General features: G+C 39.2%; 1 protein-coding gene across 1 annotated transcript in view; it reads right to left on the bottom strand.

Moving 5' to 3' along the window:
* LOC135225158 (kinetochore protein NDC80 homolog) overlaps nt 1-23,512 on the bottom strand; it is a 137,259-nt gene that overhangs the window by 77,575 nt on the left and 36,172 nt on the right. The window contains exons 3-5 of the mRNA XM_064264392.1: nt 22,672-22,870; nt 10,829-10,949; nt 9,710-9,915 (exon numbers count right to left, since the gene is read on the bottom strand). Coding sequence (XP_064120462.1) covers nt 9,710-9,915; nt 10,829-10,949; nt 22,672-22,870 — 526 coding nt within the window. The remainder of the gene's footprint in view (nt 1-9,709; nt 9,916-10,828; nt 10,950-22,671; nt 22,871-23,512) is intronic.

The following is a 23,512-nucleotide window of genomic DNA, read 5'->3' on the forward strand; positions in this document are numbered from 1 at the left end:
CTCACTTCTTAGGCTGAGACTTGGAAGGGGAGTGCTTCTTGAGAGAGTTCAACTGAAAGCACAGGTTGGAGCAGGACCTAAGCTGAGACGGGTTCTCTTCCTGTGGCAATATCACCAGCTTAAAAAAACAAGCGGGCAAATCCCCCCCACATAAACCTAATCACTCCAGCTGCCCAACTCACCCTCAGTCACACTTTCTTCTTTACACTATGGAATATGCAGGACAATTGACCTACCTACACAGAACAAAAAACACAAACACATGTACTCACTAAACTGCAGATACTCAGGGCTATGCTGTGCTGTCCGCTGGTCGAGGTCGCTGGAACACTAACAACAACAAAGACAACAACCAAGAACCACAACACCACAACCAAAGACCACAACCCCACAACTATAAGAACAACACAACAACCAAGGACCCCAACCCAACAACACAACACCCAAGGACCACAACAACAACCAAGGAACTCAACAACAAAAGAAACACAACCACAACCCAAGCCCACTGCACAAACAACTACCAACACAAAAAGGCAACACACACACCCACTAATAATACCAAGGGATCACAAGAGCTCACCACTAACAACCCTCAACAACTCACAACCACACCAAGAAACCACAACAGCTCCCCAACAACAACAACCCTCAACCAAAACAACTCACATTCAACTCAACAGAAACTCACAAGCACAACAAATCCACCAACACAGGCACAACAGTTCCAAATCAATTAACATCAAACTTAATAACAACCAACAACAAATCAAAAACACAATACTCAACTAACTTCCAATGCCTTCAACAGACTGCTGCCAACACCACTGACTCTCACAGCTTCTGACTAAAGACTGACTAAAGACATAGAACTCTAAACTCCAATAGCACCAACAGACAACCCAGAACTCACCAACAGCCAATTTAGTCGTTACCCATCCAACCACCAATTACCCTCTCTCTCTCTCTCACAGACGTTGTCAAATGGAACCCCATAACTCCTCCATATTCTCACTAAAGGAGTACAAACTTCAGACGAAAGGGCACCGTCAAAGAAGTCTGGGGGCCGATGTGATGACTGTGTCAGTAGATCTAGCACAGATTTTTTTTGCAGATCCGAAGCAATCTGCTCTACCATCACTTGAGGAAATAAATGAGGGTCCAGAGGTGAGAAAAGCAAGACGGATTTCTGTGAAGACATAACCCCTTGCAGAGCGAACGAACACCAAAGGCCCCTCTTCAGCAGTAAGTAGAGCCGAGTCCTGTTCCACCTCTTCATCTTCTGATAAAACTGGAGATAAATCAGTAGCAGTCTTGGTTGTGGTATCTCCTGCAGGAGGAGCTTTCCTGATGTAATTCAGGATCTCTGCGAGCTGATCCTTGAAGGGAGCGAGAGAAGGGTCGCCCAATTCTGAAGCGTGAGCTTGTTGCTGATGATGAGCACCACATCCGGAAGATGGTGCCAAGTGTTTCGAATCCATAGTAGTCACAGGTGCATGATGAACGGGAGCAGGAGCAGGAAGCACGGGAGTGAGCAGGTAGCATGGGTGCGAGAGCTGGGCACACGGGAGCAGTGTGGGCATGCGGGAACAAGAGCTGGGAGTGCACCCAGGACTGGGCTCTCAAGTGTGGGAGCCTCGTGACAAGACAGGTGACTAGCATGGAGCTTCTGGCACTTAGTCCTTGGGAGAACAAAGAATGAGCTACGTCAGAGGTGTCCCTATGCCGCTTTGTCGGCACAGGAGACAAGAGCCGAATCCCACATATGGCTTTTCAATGGCCAGTAGGAGTTAAGGTAGCGTTAATTGAATTTTAGCCTAGCCTAACTTTCTTTACAAAAATGAATAATCTACCCACCTGTATGCGTTCTCCAACTCCAGTATACTCCAGAAATCACCTTAGATCAACAGCACAAGACTTACAACCCAAAAACTCCTACCAGACAAAGAGCTCTCCCATACCAACCAAACACTACACGCACGTGTCTCCTTCTGCCCCCTGTTATTGTTTACATCCCACCGCCGCCGCCGCCATCTTGTCTATGACGTCACAACAAAACTTAAATACATCAACAGACACATTCTACAATCAACCATATGCTGTCCATATATAAGACACCCACCATATTTCAACAATGCATAAAATACCAATAACAATTATACAATATATAATCACACTTATCTCTCTCTCCCTCCCCTCCGACTGTTTCCTAACCTAGTCCCCTCTTAATTTCCTTCATCCTCCAACTCTTTACCCTCTACATAATTTCTAATTCATTCCCCTGAAACTCCTGCTTTAGTTAATACATCAGCCACTTGCTCCTTTCCTTTTATCCATCTCACCTCCTTTACTTCCCCCGATTATGGTTTCCTTATTGCTACAATATCTATTTTTAATTTGTTGCTACTTACACCAGTGCTTGATTTGATGGCGGTCATTAGTGTTTTACATTCAGTGTTAACCAAAGCTGCTAAATTTCTCCCTCCTACTACCTCTTCCCAGTAACCAAAGCTGCTAAATTTCTCCCTCCTACTACCTCTTCCCACAATTGCTTGAAATATATCAATCCTTCTATAGCTTCCACAACACTCAGGGCTTTGGCCTCAATGGTGGATTTTGCCACTCTCCTGGATTTCCTAGACTTCCACCATATGGGAATTCTCCTCTTCCCTCTGTCAAGAAATAATATAACCCAGTTGAGTATGGCCATCTTCTAAGTTTCCAAATGAAGCATTGCATAGGATTCCCAATAAATCTTTTTCTTCTTCCATCTCACTTATTGTAACTTCGCCCATCATGCTCTTAGTTTTTCTCACAATTTTAATAAGCTTCTTCATATCCTGAGTTGTTCCTTCTTCAAATGCTTCACTTAATTCACTAACATCATATGATATTTCTGGCATGGTATGTAGTGATACCCAATTCAGCTGCCCTACCACTGACCTATACTCTGTTAACTCCTTCTGTTCTAGCACTCTATTACCCATATATCTTCTAGCCTCTGGTTCTCTTATAAAATTTATATACTGCCACTGATTAAGGGAAAATCTATTCTCCTTCTGCTCTTTTACTACCCCTATATACTTGAATCTTTAACTCTCTTATTCTCCTACTTGCAATTTCCCAATCGTTTCCTTTACGAATCCTTCAGTTCCTCCGTAGCAAAAATCATCTATGTGTGTACACAACATGCCATTCAATTTATTGTCCTTTTTCCAATAGAATATATTAGGTTCTAGTCTACTTCTCTCACCTTGTAGCTCCTTCACTACTTTCACCATTTTACAATACCATGCTTTTGCTGTGTCCCATATACGGTTTTCTTCAACTTCCATGATCCCCTCCAACCATCTTCCCTAGGTGGCTTTAAATACACTTCTCTTTGTATCTCATCACCTTGTAAATATGCAGTTTTGACATCCAATGTATAACAATTCCAATTTTTCACCTTTATTATGGTTAGACAGAATTTTAAAATTTCAGCATTGCATGTGGGAGCATCCTTTTCCCACTCTGCCATCTCTTCTTCAAACCCTCTAGCTACCAATCTTGCTTTACATATACTTTCCCCTCCCCTTTTACCTTTTCAGTTACTATCAATCTTGTAGACATAGCTTTTTGTCCAACATCATTTACCTCCTCATATACCTGGTTATCTCTTCAACTTTGAAGTTCTTTTTTCTTTGGCTTCCATTATGCTTCTATTTTCAAATCCCAGCAACGCCACCTCTTCATCTTCAATTTTTTCTACCCGACTATAATCCCTCAAGTTAACCCACCCTTTGTCCCCTGACTGTGAGTCTTGTACATTGTACGAATCAGCCCATGGTTGGCTTGATCTTCTTCCTGCAAGACCTAATATAGTCCATTCTTCTACTTGTCCTGTATTGTTGTTTATACCTCTAACTATTTCCCTTTTTGAATTTTGGTATCTCTTCCATTAACTCGTCTTCTATTGACCAACTTTCCCCGGTATCTTCCACTGTTTCCTCTACCACATCTCTTTCTATAGTCTCTTCTGTGTCTGCATTCCTTCTCCCACCTACTATTATCTCCTCTCCTTCGTGCCAATCTACATTCCCTTCATTTGGGCCATCTGATCTACCTTGCACACCATGGGATTTATCTATTCTAGCAGATATCTCTTCTGTATCTGGTGATCGTCGTTGAATCCTAGTCACATGTATCCTTGCTACTTCTCTTAAAGAATCCCCATGTCTGACTATTATTGTTTTCCCTGATACTCCCACTACCTAAGCAGGTCCTCTCCATTCATTTTCATTTTCCCTCTTATAGAATACCTCATCTCCTACCAATGCTTCTTCAAATTTATGTTCTCTGATGTTTTTGTTTGACGCTATTCTTATTTTATTAAGACTCATTTTTTTATAAACGCTTCTCTGGCCTTGTGCATTGCATTCAGTGCGTCCCTTACCATACCCTCTTCCATCCCTTTTCTCTGCTTGCAGGACTTGAACTTTCTTCTCCCATTAGGTTAGGCAGTGAAGGGTTTTTTCCAAATACTAATTGGTTGGGAGAGAAACTTCCATTATTCATTAAGCAGTTCCTAGCACTCACTACCCATTTCAATGCTATGGACCAATCTACTTCCTCCTCCTCCATCATCTTTCTTACACTTCCCTTGATCATGCCTACAGTCTTTTCACATAATCTGTTGCTCCTCGGAGATTCCAATGCTGTGGCTAATACTTTAATATTCCATTTTTCTGCCATCCTCCTTACTTTTTAATTTTGAAATTCTCCCCCATTGTCTGACAATATTTTGGAGGGCACTCCAAATATAGCAAACCAGCACTCAAAAAGTGTCTTTATTATAGTTTCTTATCTTTTATCCAACAGGCCTGACAATACCTCGTTGCCATATACACTATTACCAAGAATTTTCTCTCTTCTATCTCTCCCACATACATTGCTACAACTTCATTAAACGATTTACTCCAAGAAAAGCCTACTACTGGTTTGGCTGGATTTCTTTTGTATCTTTTACAAACCTCACAATTTTCAATCAGTTCTGTTAGTAACTTTCTTATTTCCTCTTTTTCTTTTTCGATTAACCCATTACTCCATTGTGCTTCCTCTGTTAACTTCCATATTTTATCTCCACTTCTGTGACCAAACTGTAAATGTAATTTCTTCATTGTGTTCTTAATTTCCCTCAGATTCTTCCCTTCCAATCCTCCAGTAATAATTCTTCTACCTTCCTCCTCCTTATAGGTACTCTTAAATGACCCTGTTTGTCTTCTCTTAACTCTACTTTCATTCCCCCTAATACTTCTAATATGACAATTTTCTTTCAAATCTAAAGTCATACCCATTTTGCACATGGTTTGCTTACCTATCAGCCAGGGTATATCACCCTGCAGAATTTCTGTCTTCAAATAAAACTTCCTGTTTTTTAGGATCACAGGTATTTCTATTATTCCTTTCGACTTATAAGATGTCTCACCAAAATTAAACACTTTATTAGACTCTGTCCTAGTGTCCCTCATTCTCCTCAACTCTTCCCGACTCACATGACAATGCGTGCTAGTCACAATACCCCACAAACTGTTGATTTACACCGTGTCCAAAATTGCATCAACCACCTCCCACGACTCTTCCACTATTTTATTAACTTCTCCTACATAAACCTCTTCTTCTGTCCAGTTTCTGTTTTCAGCTTATTTTCTTCTAATTTTATTTCAGTTTTCTTCCTATTATGAAAATTCTGAGGACAATCCATAGCCCAATGCCATTCAGAGTTGCATATTGCACACACTGTTACCTTCCCTTCTTTGTTTATAGGATTTCTTCCTCCCCTACCTCGGTTCCATCTTCCCCGATATCTCTGGTTTTCACTCCCTCTCCCAGAACTGGAACTGCCTTCTGACGACCCCCACCATTCCCGTTCCTCTTTAGTCACCAATCCCTCAAATAGTCTTTTCATTGTTTGCGACACTGTTTCGTACTCTAACTTTTCTTGCCCAAAAGCCGATAATACCATTTGTTTTATATTTTCCGTGAGATTTGCTTGCCCTATTACATGATAACCCTTGACCTCCCATTCAAGAGCACCTTTCCCCATTGCTCTTTCACACTCGAATGCTGCCTTCTCATATCTAATTAAATAGTCAGCCATATTTTTACTAGGTTCTCTTCATATTAGAATGTATCTTTTTATTCTGCCATAATTCTCCATTACAGTGTCTTTTAGATAGGCTTTATCTAGTTTGTCTAGGATTATCTTTGGACCCTCTGTACCCTAAGTTTATCTCTATCTAATCCTTCCACTAGTTCTCGAGCTTTCCCTTTTAAGCTCATTCTCATTTCTATCGCCTGGTTTTTTATATTTTCTCCATACAACAATAGCCAATCTTCGACTTGACCTTTCCATTCTTTGTACTCTTCTTGTATCCCCGCTAAGCCTCGGACATTCCCTTCTCCATCTAGTCTCCCTTTGTTCACTGTCGGATCCAGGCATCTTTGATCAACCACGCCCTGCTACCAGTTTGAATTTCAGCCTAGCCTAACTTTCTTTACAAAATAAATAATCTACCCACCTGTACGCTTTCTCCAACTCCGGTATACTTCAGAAATCACCTTAGATCAACAGCACAACAAGACTTACGACCCAAAAACTCCTACCGGACAGAGTTCTCCCATACCAACCAAACACCACACGCACGTGTCTCCTTCTGCCCCCTGTTATTGTTTACATCCCACCAGCGCCGCAGCCATCTTGTCTATGACATCACAGCCTATGACGTCACAACACAACTTAAATACATCAACAGACACCTTCTAGAATCAACCATATGCTGTCCACATATAAGACACCCACCATATTTCAACAATGCATAAAATACCAATAACAATTATACAACATATAATCATCTATGACGCCCATGATCGGACTCTGAATCTGAACAGGACGATAAACGGTGTACATCCCATGCCTTTCCAACAGCAGTCAGTCGAATCCTGGGATTTAACAATAAGATCGACAGAAGGGGCAGCAACCCGTGGGTAAAACCCACCAGTCTCCCTTGGACCTCTGGTATGTCTTCTCCCTAGTGTAGGGGAGCAGGACAGTGACCTTCATCTAGGAGAACTGACGGGACAGGAAACCACCTCCTCCACTAACACTTCACAGGACACTTTATCACTGTTCACATTGTTACACAAACACTCTCAAACTTGTCCTTGAGGAGGCAAAGGGACGACCCTAACTCAGATACTGAACTTATGAGTAGGTTAAACTTCTTACCAAATTCTGAATTAATCCTAGACTTGAGACTAGCAATGGCATCAGGTTCAGAAGCATGGGAGTTGAGCATGGGAGTTGAGCATGGGAGTGGGAGGGGGAAGAGGAGGAGGGCTGAGGATGGGAGAAAGGTTATTACTAGGAGTAGAAGGAAGAGCAAGACCAGAGTCTGCCTTAGGCCAAGGTGAAGAATCTCTACTAATAGAGGCCCTTCTTTTGGCACGAGCAGCCACCTTTCTAATCTAATTCTTCTCCAACTTATTCAGGTGACTCAAGACGCTTCCACCTACTTTTGTCCCAGTCCTTAGATTCATTTCAAGTAAGCTCTCTTGTAAAAACTTATCCCCTACACTTATTGCACATGGTATGTGCATCATAGAAAAGCTTGGTCAATCTAGTTTTGCAGCCTTTGCTACAATAACGAAGAAGCACTAGAATTCGACATACTGACTAACTAAACTTCAAGAGAAAGAAGCTAAAGTTGCAAATTGAACCAAACAGGAGGCAACAGTTGAAAACCAATGAGGGTATGTCACCAAACTTCAGCAAACCGGCAGTTCCTCGCTGGCCAAGTGGTTTTCGAGCTGGGCTGCCAATCTGGTGGTCTGAGGTTCGATTCCCGGCTTGGCCAACGTGGAATCAGAGAAATGTATTTGTGGTGATAGAAGTTAATTTCTCGATATAGTGTGGTTCACATCCCACAATAAGCTGTAGGTCCCGTTGCTAGGTGACCAATTGGTTCCTAGCCACGTAAAAATATCTAATCCTTCGGGCCAGCCCTAGGAGAGCTGTTAATCAGCTCAGTGGTCTGGTAAAACTAAGATATACTTAACCGGCAAACATAAATTCAGGAGCGTAGATGACGTGTTGTTAGTTTCTGTCGCTCAGTAGTTCCCTTTGCTGTGGGAGGGATCTGTCACCCCTGCTTTATAACAATCACTTGTTCGCAAATTTTATTTAGGATATCGTGCGAGCATAATCATCAGCTAAGTAATTACTTGGTTAAGTTACTAATATAAAGAGCTAAAATATAGTACAACCAGGGGTTGAAGGGACACAGCAAATACCCTTTGGTAATGCCTGCACTGCATTATGTGAGGTGCAATGATGAGCACAAAACCCCTACAGGGATGCAGGAAAGGAGCATGAATAAAAAATTTATCAAAAGAATTATGATATATCACAGTGATTCAAACACTGGAGTAAAGCAGACAAAGGAAATAATGATAGCATGAAAACCTGGACTTAAAGCCTTCTTAATATTCAGTATCTAAAACTTCATAAAAGTTTATAAGTCAGCTTTTCCCTTGATAAGATTAGAAGTTAAAAAGATTTTTCTATTCTTATGCTCTTCCTGCCTGTACATACTCTCATCAGGTTATGTCTTCATCAGGAACTCCCCCCCTTTTTCCATATTTCCTGGCCCTTCTAAAGTCATTTTCCTGCTAATTTTGTAACTATTACATTTCTGCTGCTTTGCCACAAACAGAGAAGGGAAAATGCTCACTTTAAAATCAGGCAAAGATCAATTGGCAATGAGGTCACCTATTGAAAGGTAAAGGAGGTAAAAGAACAATACTCTCACAAACTACTAATCATAACACTTTCAATGAAGAAAATTAAATGAACAAATGAATGAAAAGAAATGAAAGGCACAGCACAAGGCATTGGAAAAGCTTGGCAGCATACCCTATTTAAAATTAGGTTGTGGTACCATGTTTTTCAAAGTTCTTGTCCTGTGTCATTCATTTTTTCCATTCACATGCTCATTTAATTTTCTTCACTTATAGTGTTACATTCAGTAAATAGAGGAATGAAACTACCTTACAGGACAAGGAGCCTGAATCAAAGCCGGTGCAGTGGGACTGTTCTTTTCAAGATGTGGTTAGTGTAACTGGGTCTGTTTCATATGGAAAAGGCTCTTTATGATTAATGGGTTTGTGAGGATCTGATACTGTGTTCCTAGTGGGATGGTACTTGCAGGTACACATTGAAATGGCAATTAAGTCAGTTTTTGCTAAATACATTTCTTTGTTTCAGCCAACCAGAATGGGGTTCAATTTTCATTCTTGTTTTGTTCCTTCACTCCACACAGGAGGTCTCTTTGGCTATAGAAGTACCAACTGCCTGTCCCATGCATGGTCATTCTGTGATACTAACACTTTATAAATACACAAATCAGAAGGATAAAGCACAGTAAATTGTAATACAGGATGAAGAAAACAAAAAAATTATGAGTGAAAATGTGATGAGGGAATAATCTTCCTTCTGACATCTGAGACTTCAGATTTGCATTTGGCCATTTACTGCAATTGACTGTTGTTGTATTTCAAACTAATAAGGTATAAAATTGGATATACAGCCTAACATACAATGTTAAAAAATTATACATTTTTTCATAACAGTAACTTATTTTCTACAACTTGAAAAGGCAGCTTTACATACCTCGTGCTGTTTCAAAACTTCATCTTCGTCATCACACTCATAGATATCAAAAAACTTTGATACTTTTTTGTTTATGATGGAGGATTCAATGTCAAAGTCACATGGAAATGCTATGGAAAGTGGATCGCTGATGTCATAAATGCCGATGATATCTATCATCCATGCCAACATCGCCAAAACAGTAGGCCAAGTGTGTCGAGACCCAACTGAAAAATTAAGGGATATGAATAATTATATTTCATTCTATGAACTTCGATTTTTTACCCATTTTCTAAGAGAAATGACATATTTTTAATCAATTTGTATTTTTCATAGTTAAGAAACCTTCGGTCTTCATAATAGGATAATCTTCTAGTGCCAACTGGAAACTAGTTATAAAACAATCAAAGATTGTAAAGCAAGGAATCTGTGGCATCTGGCAACTCCTGAGTATACGAGGTGGATGCTGGTCATTGACCGGGCTTTATCTTGATTAGTTCTAACAACTAGATTTAAATAACATAACTTTTGTGTTTACTTATCCCAGACTTATTGTAATATGGTATGAGTTCTCACCACTTTCTCTGCCTTCCATGAAAGAGAATTCACATCTAATCTGAACTTCTGAAGCAACAGTGATTCAAGTTCATGACTGAAGATGAACATTCCATAATTAAGTCTCAATTCAAAGAAAATTCTAAAAAACCGTTTTATATTACAGATTCCATTACTGGCTAATGCCCCATTATTCCAGGCAATACAGTACATAACGTTAAATTTATGAGCATTGTATAGCATATGATTAATTACTTATCCCTACAACTCTGCAGATTATGCACAAGTGGTCCAAAGCTACCTGACTCCAAATAGCCTTCCTATGTCTCAACATGAGGAAGCATGGGCACTTACTACTATACTAAAATGAAATCCAAGGCTGACAACCTACATCATGTAAAGGGGTATCCAAAGAATAATAAATAATAACTTGTGTAAAGGGGTATCCAAAGAATAATAAATAACAACTTGTTATCTGAAAGGAGTTTCTCAGCTATAACTATCTTAAAGAAGTTAAGCAAAAAATAAATTAAAAATATTAATTTACAAATATTAATACATTCATTACTAACACTGTCCACTTACCAGATATGAAAGTTGACTTTGACAACTGATTAGGATACTTCAAAAGTTTCATCAGTTGTGGGATTTCTTCTTCTAATTTATGTGGAAGGGTGTGCGTTGGATTCATATGATGGTATATAAACTGAAATAAAATAAGTGCCTTATACAATAATTGTTCACCACAAAAGAAAATTAACAATAAGATTACAGTACAAATTTTAACAAATAAGAAAGATATAAATTTTCATAATAAAATTTATTATTTGGATACTTACCTACTGTTAAAATTAGCTATATCTCCCCTCTGATTAGGCAAGTCAGCATTTAAAAAAAAAATCGAATGGTTGCCCGGATGACTGTCTAGTTTACCTGTTCTCCACCAGGTGTGTTTCGAATGTTTTAGCTCTTGTCAGAATTCTCCTTGACAGCCCACTAAGTTTTGGGGAGGCTGGGTGGGTCTACTTTAACAGTACGTAAGAATCCAAATAATAAATTTTATTATGAAAATTTATATTATTTGAGATGAATCTTACCTACTGTTAAAATTAGCTGATTCCCACATTAAGAAGAGGATGGTGGGTAGTGCAGCTATACAGAATTCCGCTCAGCCATTCACCTGATCTGGAATCCATGGTGGATTTTACTACCACCAGAAGTTGGATTCCATTCAGGGAGCAAGGCTCTCATACATATGCAGCAAAGAGTAGCCTTGCGGAGAAAACCGCTTTGATTCAGCCAGCATGAAAAGCAAGCCGTGTGAGGGACACCTGTGCCTGGGTCCAAAAGCCCTATCAAACGACAGTCACTTAAAATAAATACCTTTACCATATAAAGGTATGCTCCTATACAAAATTTGTACCTTCACGCTCCCAAAATATTAAAACCCGGGATTTAAACAAAAGACCCTAAAGAATTGCTCTTTTTCGGTTCAGGAAAAGACTACACACTACTAGTGGTGGATTAAGGGCTTTAATGTTTTCAGACACAATTCTGTATACTTAAGGTAGTGATCAGGCAAAAACTGAATTGTACTTCTACTGTGACACATCAGTCCTATTCTGGAGTGACAAATTGACTTAACACTAAATGAGGTTGCAACTGCTGCTCACATTATGAATGTTTAACTTCAATAAGGTAGAAGATATGGAGCTAGTTCTCATGCACTAGCCTATCCATTATGTCACAGAGGACCTGGTGTTCCTTGACAAAGTTTCTAAAATTATAACACAAAAGGTTAACTTTGCCTCTTCCAGGCTTAACCTTCACAAATACATTCTAGGTTTTCTAAAACCACAAAACAAAAGTTAACTTTGCCTTAAGTTTAATCATTGGCAAAGGTGTTATAAGTTTCTAAAAATCCCAACACAAAAGGTTAACCTGCCTCTTCCAGGCTTAACCTTCACAAATACATTCTAGGTTTTCTAAAACCACAAAACAAAAAGTTAACTTTGCCTCCAAGGTTAACCATTGGCAAAGACAGCTAGGTTTTCTAAAACCACAAAACAAAAGGTTGATTTTTGCCTCTTCCAGGCTAATCTTTGACCACAACATCTGTTTTCTTAAAACCACAAAACCAAAGGTTAATTTTGCCTCTTCCAGCATTTACCTTTGACAAAGATGTTCAAGGTCTCTAAAAGGATGATAAAAATGTTCTAGGTTTAACCTTTAAATTTAAATGCCCAGCAGGATAGAGAAGTTCCTCTTTTTCCCCCCCAAGGGGTTAAATTGGAATTCTTACAGGGAACTGTAAAGCATAGCCTTAACATCACCCTCAGCTCTAAGGCAGAAAGCTAAAATAGCATTCCCTTACACCAGCTTAAAGAAGGGTGCTGACAGTAAATTTACTTATTAACCACTGCTAAATAAAATGTTTTACAGTAAATTCAGATAAAGTTTAGACCCACATCTAAACTCCAGAAAGAGATGATATAGAGATGAAGGGGCTTCAATCTCAACACCTTACAGAGCTGGTCCTCAGCAAGATCTAAAAGTACTTGATGCAATACCGAGGAAAGTACGTATGGAACGATAACTTTGGAAGTAGACAGTGAAAAGTCTTATCTCCTCTAAACAAAAAAAACATTGATGTCTACAAGTTTCCAGGTGCTGAAAATTCCTCCAGAATGGTACCCTCAGCAACACACAGACCACTGGTTCTGACCCCAGGCCATGGCAGTTTTAAATTAAGGGCAGATCCTATGATAACTTGAAAATCTTATTATGAAGTAGAGTTAATTTCTTCTCAACAGAAGAATGAGACATCTACCAAGAGGATTGGAAATTCTGAAAAGTTTTGCCCTGAGGCTACAAGGGCTCTACAGGAGACTAAGCAATTCTTGAACATGAAATTGCTCAATAGAATTCAGAGTAGATACAAGGAGCAGGCCTATGAGTCTGAATTAGGCAAAATTTAAGGAAACATCCATTGCTCAAGCCTGAGGGCCAACAAAGTAGTAGTAATCATTCGGCTGTCCCTGTTCATCTACATGCTAGGAAGCTATATGAGTGTTCCTTAAATCCACACCAAGTGCCAAACTTACAGATGTCAGGGCCCTTGTAGGCAGTTGTTCTATGAATCCCCAATTGCTAAAACACTGTCCTTCCACAGAGTGGATGATCAAACCAATATGTTGTTTCATGTCACTCAAAGCAGCACACTTCCCACAAAGACTTTGTTTCTGACTAGGAATAAATCTGCTATGCAACCTGATGTCTTTCCACTGCCCTGACATCTAAAAAGTTTTACCAGGTGTAGTTGACCATTCTATGACGCATGCCAGAGGGAAAAGACCGAAACTTGGACTTAGGTTTACCAACCAAATGGACGATTTAGGTTTACCAACCAAATGGACAATTCCTGGTTAAAGTGTCCCTCCTACAGTCCTGGAGTCAAAGTTGGTTCTGGATTACTTACAAATTTAATGAAAGTAATTTGTAAGTCGTAATTCTTATGCTGAAACCGTACATTAATTGAGCATGATTATCTGAAAATAACCCGTAAGGCCATGTTTCCTAATGAGGAAAAGCCCTTACCGTATAGGAAGTTTCTTTCTGGTCTAAAATCTTCAAGCAGCACATGCTTATTCATCTTGACCGACAAGCATGCATAATTAAATATCATCCCCACATCACTAGATAAGAATGGGGATGTAAAAAATTAACAATATAGTGCAAAGAAATTGGGCCAGAAGAAGCAACAGGTCCTTGGCCTTTGGAATACTGTTGACAGAGTGGGCTAACTTGAATAACTGATTCAGTTGAAGTGTCTTGCTCCTGAAGTCGACACCATCTACCAATGGGCAACAAGTCCCTGACATAACTTATAGAGGGCTGCACACTAACCCAAACAAAGTGCACAGAACAGCAATACCTTCTAGTATAAACCTCTTGAAGGAACTTGCATGACTGTGGATGTATGGTAAGTGGAATGAATACATTCTGCATGTGTACCACAAGTCTCACCATTCTTTGGAAAGGCACTAAAACCATGCTAGAAAACCAACAAGTATATGGCAGACACTTGCAAAAGGATTCTCACTTCTTCCAAACAGAGTGAGTATAAGCATGAGGACATTACCCTGCAGCATCAGAAATGAGTTACTTGTTTCCTCGCGAAAAACTCCCGCTGGGTTGGCGTCTCCACCTCTCTAAGAAGTTGCAGAGACGAGACAACGTAAATAAAAGATAATAACTCAAGTTAGACTGAAAATCCATCAGCATGTCTGTCAGTCTCGAGTTCATTCCCAACAGGAAAGAGAAAGAAAGCGAACCTCCTATTAAAGACGGTTAAAGAACCAGTAAGTGTTGTACAGCAAAAGGCGGTCTTCGGCTCTCCGCGATTTTAAAAGAACAAGACAACAAGCCAAGGCAGACACAAAGGGAGATTGTGTCTGAGGAAGAGAAAAGTTACGACATGCTCTTAAATTGGAGAAAGCGTTGGTTCTCTTCTCCAATATTTAGGGTGCGCCAAAATACGCTAAGACAATTAAGATATATTCTCTGTGGCTAGGATACAGCAAGGCATAGTGTGGCAACAAATCCGACTGGCCCAAACGAGTTCCTCCAATTCCATTCAAACTCTTCTTCCGTCAGCGGGCGACGGAAGGAGACAGCTGCTGACAGGAGGTATACAAAGAACTTAAAGGATTGCTCTTTCTCCGCAACCCTTGGCGACAAAAAGCGACACTTGTCAATAAGAGGTGACAGCAGCTAAGTGCTGTAACGAATACACCACGACTCAGTGAGAGCAAGACAGTTTAAGTGACTCAGGACTCGGCCAAGTTCACACTCCGCACGAGTCAACTGCGATCACACGAGTCTACAATGTCCACAGCAGGTTTCCCAGATGTATCAAACCAAATTATCGTACCGAATCTCTTCAAATTATCGTATTTTGATTAATAATCGTTTATCGTACAGAGGGTCAAATTATCGTACTCGTACGATAATTATCGTACGTCTGGGAACCCTGGTCCGCAGTCCACAAGAGTCTACAGAGGGAGAGCGAGAACGAGGCGCCAAAAGTGGGAGGCGGTGGGAGAGGAGTTACTACAACGCTCCCGCCTCGTCCAAAAGCGATCGTACATACTTGAAAGCATTCCTATAAGAAATTAAGTTAGAAATCTCTGAAGCTAAAATATCTAACTCGGCGAGAACTTTAGATACTACAGACAGTGTAGACTTGAAAGAGAAACATTAATCAAGGCAGTAGTAAGAGATTTGCCGATAGCCAAAGAGGAAGCACGCAAAGAACAAAAACAAGCATTACGAAGAAAAAGGAATCTGCTAGCATACAAGAATTTAGAATAACCAAAACATGAGAGATAAACAGTCGGCCAAGTCGACATATCTAAATGTAAAACTCGCTACAGATATCATCGCAATAAATGTCTACACCTATATCATATTATGAAGCCTATGCATGCTAACACCTCAAACTAGGTGTTGAAGACGACAGAATGCGCCTACGGAGTGAGCATTAACACTTACCGAAACGGCCCGTAGGTGAACTCTTTAACGGTCCTTTGGCGAACGCTTTAAACGAGATTCAGACCATGAAAAGGGCGAAGTAGAGAACCGACCCGGTTCCCTGGCAGCGGACGTTTCCAACTGTCGCAGGGCAGTCCTAGGCTCGGGCTACGTACAGACGAGGGCACCAACACCTTACTTCTAACAGGGAACGCAAAAATGAGCGCACACTGGAGGGATTCGGAACGTTCCCATCACGAACTAAGTTCAAATTGTATTAGAACTAAAAATAAGTTAATGTTCTAACTTCTCGTTACGCTTTTCCTGAACCAAATGGGGAGCAGAAGGCGGAGCTACAATGGAAGTCAATAGTACTAGCCTACTAAAATGCCTAGTCTGAGTAGGGATAGCCTGACAGGTTTAAGCCCTGATCTAACTAATTGCTTTCGCAATCTATTAGTTCGTCTTTCCTATATCTGACATATTTAGGCATAATTTCTCAGAACAATTCCCTACATTCTTCAAATCTAGTAGTTCCAAAATCACACCCTGTACCCCTGCTAGTACAAAGGAATGTTGATCAACTCCCAATTTCACCATCCTGGTTACACCAAAACATTCCTACATAGCCTGATGTTATTGGTTTTACTTCCGGTGGAAGATATCCTAGGAAAATTAAATTACAATACCGTAAACAGGTATAAAACAGCCAAACTTCATAGAATACCAACAATCACCTAGCCGCAATGGCGGCAAGGATAATTCTGACAAGAGCTAAAACATTCGAAACACACCTGGTGGAGAACAGGTAAACTAGACAGTCATCCAGGTAGCCATTCGATTTTTTTTTGTTTGAATGCCAACTCGCCTAATCGGCGGGGAGATATAGCTTATTTTAACAGTAGGTAAAATAATATGCAGTCACTAAAATTAAAAAAATGTAACATTTGCACTGTACGCATAATTACAACAAATATACAAACATGGGAAGGACATTTCCTCTATCGCTTGGCTGTGTTATTACTTTATGCTTGAAAACCTCATAGTTGCACTTTGGAAAAAATGTTAGGAGAGGCTGGAAAGTAAGATAGAAGAAAGAGATTATGAACACAGGTGCAGTATTAATGAAAGGGGTTGCAGCTACAGGCTGAAGGGATGATGCAATGAACCTTAAATAATGCCTACAGTACACCACATGAGGAGCACTGACAGCACTAACCCCTATGCAGTTCAATCTTAAGGGAAGCAAGGAATTCCTTGTAAACCAAAGGCTGACACCTGTACTAGTACAGAGTACAATCCATTCCTTTGCAGGATCCACATTACTAATCAGGAGGAAGGGCACTAAAATCTGCAAAGCTCTCCACTGTAAACTTCCTGACAATTTCCTCAACTTTAAACAAATTTACAACCCAGTGACGAGTTAAATCTTGGTAACTACTGTTCTTTTCAGCATGATGAATTAAGAGTAAGCTATACAGGCATGAATTGATGTTTTAATCATACACACCTTAAACATTTATCAAATGATAAACAGAGAAGCCTAAATACCAATTGTAACCTCTGTGCTTCTTATGCAGCCCCCTACAGATTGGCCTTGCATAAGAAAGATACAATGGAACCTCTGTTTTCTTACATAATCCATTCTGGAACTTCTAACGATATCTGAAACAATAATTCTCATAAGGAATAATGTATTTTTAACAAAATACATCTTATGGGGAATAAACAGTTTTACAGACAGAAAACAATGAGAAATAATAATAAATGAATAATGAAATGAATAATAAACATTTAACATCACTTACCTTCATGGAACTCTTGTTGGCGTATGGAAGACGGAGAGGAGGGGAAAAGGAGGACTTGTTATCAAGACCCTATCTGGGTTACTTCTCTACGTTTTTTAGTGGCACAGTCTGGGGTTACTTCCCCACCTTTGTTTTTTACTGACACTAGGACTAGCTTGAGAGTTATTGGACCCCTGTTGCACAACAAAACTGTCCAGAGACATTAGTTTCTGACGTCTTCAACATCTGCCTAAAATGATACATAGCGTTGTCATTAAACATGTTAGAGGCATGGATTGCAATGTCTTTGTTAGGATGGTATGTCTCAACAAAATTTTTGACATCACTCCACTTCGCAAACATTTCTTTAATCACTGAAGTAGGCATAGTATCCCCTCTCTCTTCCTGCTCATCCTCGGATTCTTCATCTGCTGTCTGTTGCTGTTCCTGCTCGAGGTCTTGCAGCTCCTCAGTGGTTAGCTCTTCCCTGTGGGCATCCACTAACTCTTTCACATCCTTGCCACTCACATTTTAAAGCCCATGAACTTCCCAGAGACAAAATAGATTCCACAACAGGCATAGGGTCGTCATGATCAGCCTCAAACCTTTCAAAGTCCTTCTAGAGGTAACAATCTGGCCACAATTTTCTCACAGCAGAGTTCATAGTCCTGGAAGTCACTCCCTACCAAGCCTTATCTATAAGGCTTATGCAGTTGAAGATATTGAAGTGATCCTTCCAGAACTCTCTTAGGGTCAATTCAGTGTCTGAGGTCACTTCAAAGCACCTTTGGAACAATGCCTTTGTGTAAAGTTTCTGGAAGTTTGAGATGATTTTCTGATACATGGGCTGGATGAAAGAAATGGTATTAGGGGATAAGAACTTGACTGTGATGATTTTAAATTCATCCAGCAACTGGTCTTCCAAGCCAATAGGATGTGCAGGAGCATTGTCCCTTACCAGGAGGCACTTGATTTTCTTGCAGGTATTTTTTCACACTCATGCCAAACACTTCATTGACCCACTTAACGAAAATTTGCTTCGTGACCCACGCCTTTTTATCGGCCTTCCACGTCACAGGCAATTTATTCATGATAATATTGTTTTTCTTGAACACTCAGGGAGTTTCTGAGCGATACACAAGTAGGGGCTTCACTTTGAAATTCCCACTGGCATTCCAATAGACCAAGTGTTAGCCTATCCTTCATAGGCTTGTGCCCTGGCATGTGATGTAGGTCCACTTTGGAATTTTTTTCCAAAACTGGCCTGTCTCATCACAATTGAAGACCTGTTGAGGGAGGAGTCCCTCAGCCTCAAGATACACTTAGAATTCATCAACGAATTCTTCAGTGGCATGTTTATCAGAACTCACAGCCTCCCCATGCCACATGACACTATGTATGCCCATACACATTTTTAAATTTTTCAAACCCGCCTCTGCTGGCCTTGAAATCACTGAGCACCACTTGTTGGCATTTTCTTACTTAAATCAGCATGCAACATCCTAGCTTTTTCACAAATTATCACTTCAGCCACACTATCCCCCACTAATTGTTTTTCATTTATCCATACTAAAAGAAGCTTTTCAACATCTTCCACTAGTTGCGTTCACTGTTTAGATAATGAAATGACCCCTTTCGCAACATCAGCTGCCTTGATTTCACGTTTCTTTGCTAGGATAGAGCTGATTGTTGACACTGACTTGCTGTACATCCTAGCCAGATCAGCTACACGTGCACCACTTTCATACTTCAATGCAAGTTCTTTCTTGAATTCTATCGTATTTCTGGTCTTTTTTACCGAAGGGCTGGCACTTGCAACCTTCTTTGGCCCCATGATGGCTTCTTTTGTAGCAATGAGATTTAACGGCAAAATAGCACAAAACACAATGAAGACGTGTGGTGATGCGGACTGCGAGCACAGTTGATGCTTCTTCAGTGGGAAACAAAGCCAGAATCGGTCACAAGAGAAGACAGGATGCTGGGCCCAGATGGAGAGGTGATGTACGATAACCGAGTCGAAATTTCATAGAGAAAAGTCTAATAAAAACCGAAACGTACGAAAAGAAAAGCGTACAAAAATTGAGGTTTGACTGTAATTGAAGATAACAAAATGAAAATCAGTTAAGTAACAAAGAAACTATCTTTAATGTGAAGGAATGATGGTGGACTAGTAAAAACTACTAGTTTTGAGTCACAGCCTTTCAACCATTACATTGTGGGTGTTTACCAATTAGGTTAAACGTAAATTGAGTTTAACTTGGAAGAGTTTCTGGTCTTATAACTAAAAGCAATCTATATCGAGATTATAAATAAAACACGCGAACCTTTCCATCTTTTTGCAGACCAAAGCTTAACAATTCTTTCTCTCTTTGGATCCAGGATATCTATCTATTCCTTAACTAATTAGTGATAGTTGAAGGCGAAAACAGTGCTTGACATCTGCTATTCCCCAAAGGTTGCTCCATTTGAGTTAACCTTTCAGGTATCATAATCATATTAATAAATTTCTTACATTAACATTCCCTTCCTTCTCGATAGCCTGTAAATCTTAAGGCGTACTTCATTCAAACTGCATTTTGCACTGGACCAATGGCAACTAAAGGCCCTGCATCAAATACAGTGTTAATGAGGGTGGAAGATTCTAAGATGACCGTTCCCATTACTTTTCAATATTGATTGTTTGGGGGTTCGTTCCCCGCATACTCCTACATGGGTACTTAGTTTTCAAAAGAAGAAATATGCCAATATGGTTCATTTTCCAAAGGGTTATTCTGGTAATGAGAACAATGGTTGCTAGTTGATTCTGAGTCTTTAAATAAATACCATGAAACAAGACACTTTCAAGACAGTTAAAATGCAAGCAAAACAGGTTTGTCTTGCCCTTTCTGATTTAATCATTTAATCTGTAACCACATCTGCTCTAGTATTAGGGGTCTTTTATCTTTGGTCACCATCCTTAATAGGTCTGAATCTAAGGAAAGATCCAAACATCATTTGATCAAATGATCCACTTTTTTAACTCTCCATGCTCTTGTAAAACAAATCACTGTTTGTTCATCGAGCATAAAGTGGAAAACGATGAGGCAAACCCTCCAAAACAGCAATTAGACCAGCCCACCTTTTTCTACATTTATTCTTTGAAAATTGATAATCACTGGACTACATTGTTCAATGAGTTTTTTCCTGAATGCCAAGTTTTTGCATCCTACTTGATCCACTAAAGCAAGTCATTAGATTATTTATAGATTGTATAGATGGTAAGTACTATATTGAAGTGAGAAGCTTCGACTTATTTTTCCTTGTAGGTACATTACTAAAAGATATATCTGACAATGAGGACTATGGGAATTACAATGTCAGCTGGAAGCACAGGATTATTCAGTTTCAACACATGAACCCAACAGTTTGCAAGAGGCAGCACCTCTTTCCTGACCACATTCCAAAAGAAGGTTTCCCTTAGCAATCCTTGGTCATTTTGTCTCATTGTCTGGCAAAATCTTGGCTTCCCCAAAACACTTGGCTGTATGTATCTATATCAGTACCATGTTTTGATAATTCACTCTTTCTGAGCTATAATCATTGGCATTATTCCTCTTAATCTTCATTTGATTGTGATAATTACTTAACATTTAACTAATTTCCCCTTCTTTTATGATTATTGGTCAGCCTGAACACCAGTCATAAATGCCCTACCTGAAGTGTTCAGGCTGTTTTTTGGTTTTATAAATATACCTTAACATATCTTCTCCTTTTGTGCTAGCTTAGCTGTTCTTGTTTATTTATGAATACTGACTCACGTTTATTACTAAGGTATTTGTGAGTCCCTAACTTATCACACTCATTGGCTAGATTAAGACTGGTTGTTTCAGATTACTAATATTGGAATTAATTAATTAACTAACATTATCTACCTACAACAAACAGTATTATAGCTTTATTTACAGTAGTGAACTTGCATCAAAATTGCCCATGTGAAGTATGGTAATTTAATACATGTACTGTATGGTGAATACAGAAAAATCATTTAGTACCGATATTCTCAAATTCAGGGTGAATATTTTTATGTACTTTGAGTTTATTCCTAATTCCTACCATATGAACACTGAATAGTCTTGAAGTAAACATTGAAGAATACACTGAATTACTTTAAAACGAGTCAAAAGTTCAGTTTATCATTATCACTTAAGCTAACCCATGCCATTGGAACTTGTTTGATGACTTATTAATTCACTGGCAACATTAATATACTTTCTTAATTACCCTTTACAGTTGTCTACTGATTGCATAGACTTAATTATTCTTCCTTTATATAATTTTCCAACTTCTACATGTTTGGAAGCCAGGGTAGAAAATTGCATAACATCCAAAGGTCGTGAGGATCACCACCAAGAGAACAAATAAAATATCCAAGTGTCTTCCGCCCAGCTTAAAGGAACATTAAATGTGCCTTCAAAATTTTCTTCAGACCATTTTCAATAAACAGCAACTCATCAACCACTAACTATGCAACTAACAATAACATGGGCCATATCTTCACTAAAATTAAAAATGACACAACTGGAGCAAAGGATATTGAATATCAACAATCAGCTAAAGAATCATAAGATGATAAATGTTGAGAACATAGGCTACTGCAGGTCAGTGCTCAAGCTTTGAAGCAACAATCTTCCAAGTGCAGCTTTGGGTTTCGACTCAAAACAATTTACTCAACTTGTGAGGGCAACATATGATTTAAAAGGATACATAAATTATGACTGATTTATTTAATCCACATCTGTCAGTATTTGTACTCTAGTCAGAAGACTGACATAGCTGAGACTATAAAACAAAACCAAAAATATATGTTGGATACAGAAAAATAACACAATCATCTCAGTACAATATTTCTTGGACTGCCCAGTTTGAGCAGTCATGGTCTCAAGATAAAATCTGTAAAGTTGCTGAACTACATGAAAGACTACAGAGTTGACTGTGCTCAGGTATGACATGTATCATCTTTCATATGAAAACTTGCACCATTTGGACTATAATTCTTATGCCTTCTGAATCAACAAATCAAGAATATTAATGACAGCTGCATAATCCAGCAGTCTGTATCACATTACTCACTGTAAATATTTGTGCGAAGTCTTTGGTTGATGGGTTAAGGAGATTTCGTCGATGAATCTCATAATTATAGCCATTGGCAACCAAGAAGTCTAAAACCTTGTCAATGCATTCACTTTTGAATGAAGGATCTCCAATAGGTCGAGTTTCCTTCCTGTTCTTTCCCCCAACACTAGAATTACGAACAGACTCAACAGACAACCTGCAAAAAGAGTGACATTAAAGTTTGCTAGTATTCTAACAAGAACAAATATCATAAATCAACTATTCCCTATTACACCCTGATTATGGCAATTATCTGATGTTTATCAGATATATAAAATACATCTGACAGACTTTTAATGCCTAATAACTTCCTCATTATGTGAAAAATTTGTGCCACTGATCTCATTGTCTTTTGCAAAGGTTATGTGCTAATACTTCAATCAAACAGCAGTACTGATCTCACTTTATCTTTCTGTTAGTGTCCTTCTCATTGTCAATTATGTTAGCATTCCTTGGTTTTATTAAAAAGAAAAATTATAATAAATTATTCGTTTACCAAGCCCACTTACTCACAGCGTTTGCCACAGATTTATTCTTAAATGACCAGTGAAAATGGGAGCAAGGTCAAAGTTAAAGTACATACCCATTTAATGATGTATACAAGACCCATCGGAAAAATAAGACCAACCCCTAATTTCAGCAGCAAATATCGAGAAAAAAATTTTTTTTTTTCTACATGTAAGCATAAAATCTCAATTCTCACTGGTACTTTATTCAGCAGAGTGCCAAAACCTACTATATTTTGCCATGTTGAATGGTTGGAAGAAACCCTTGGAGAACCAGTAATTAGTAATAATTT

Source organism: Macrobrachium nipponense, chromosome 13, assembly GCF_015104395.2.
Source record: "Macrobrachium nipponense isolate FS-2020 chromosome 13, ASM1510439v2, whole genome shotgun sequence".
NCBI lineage: Eukaryota > Metazoa > Arthropoda > Malacostraca > Decapoda > Palaemonidae > Macrobrachium > Macrobrachium nipponense.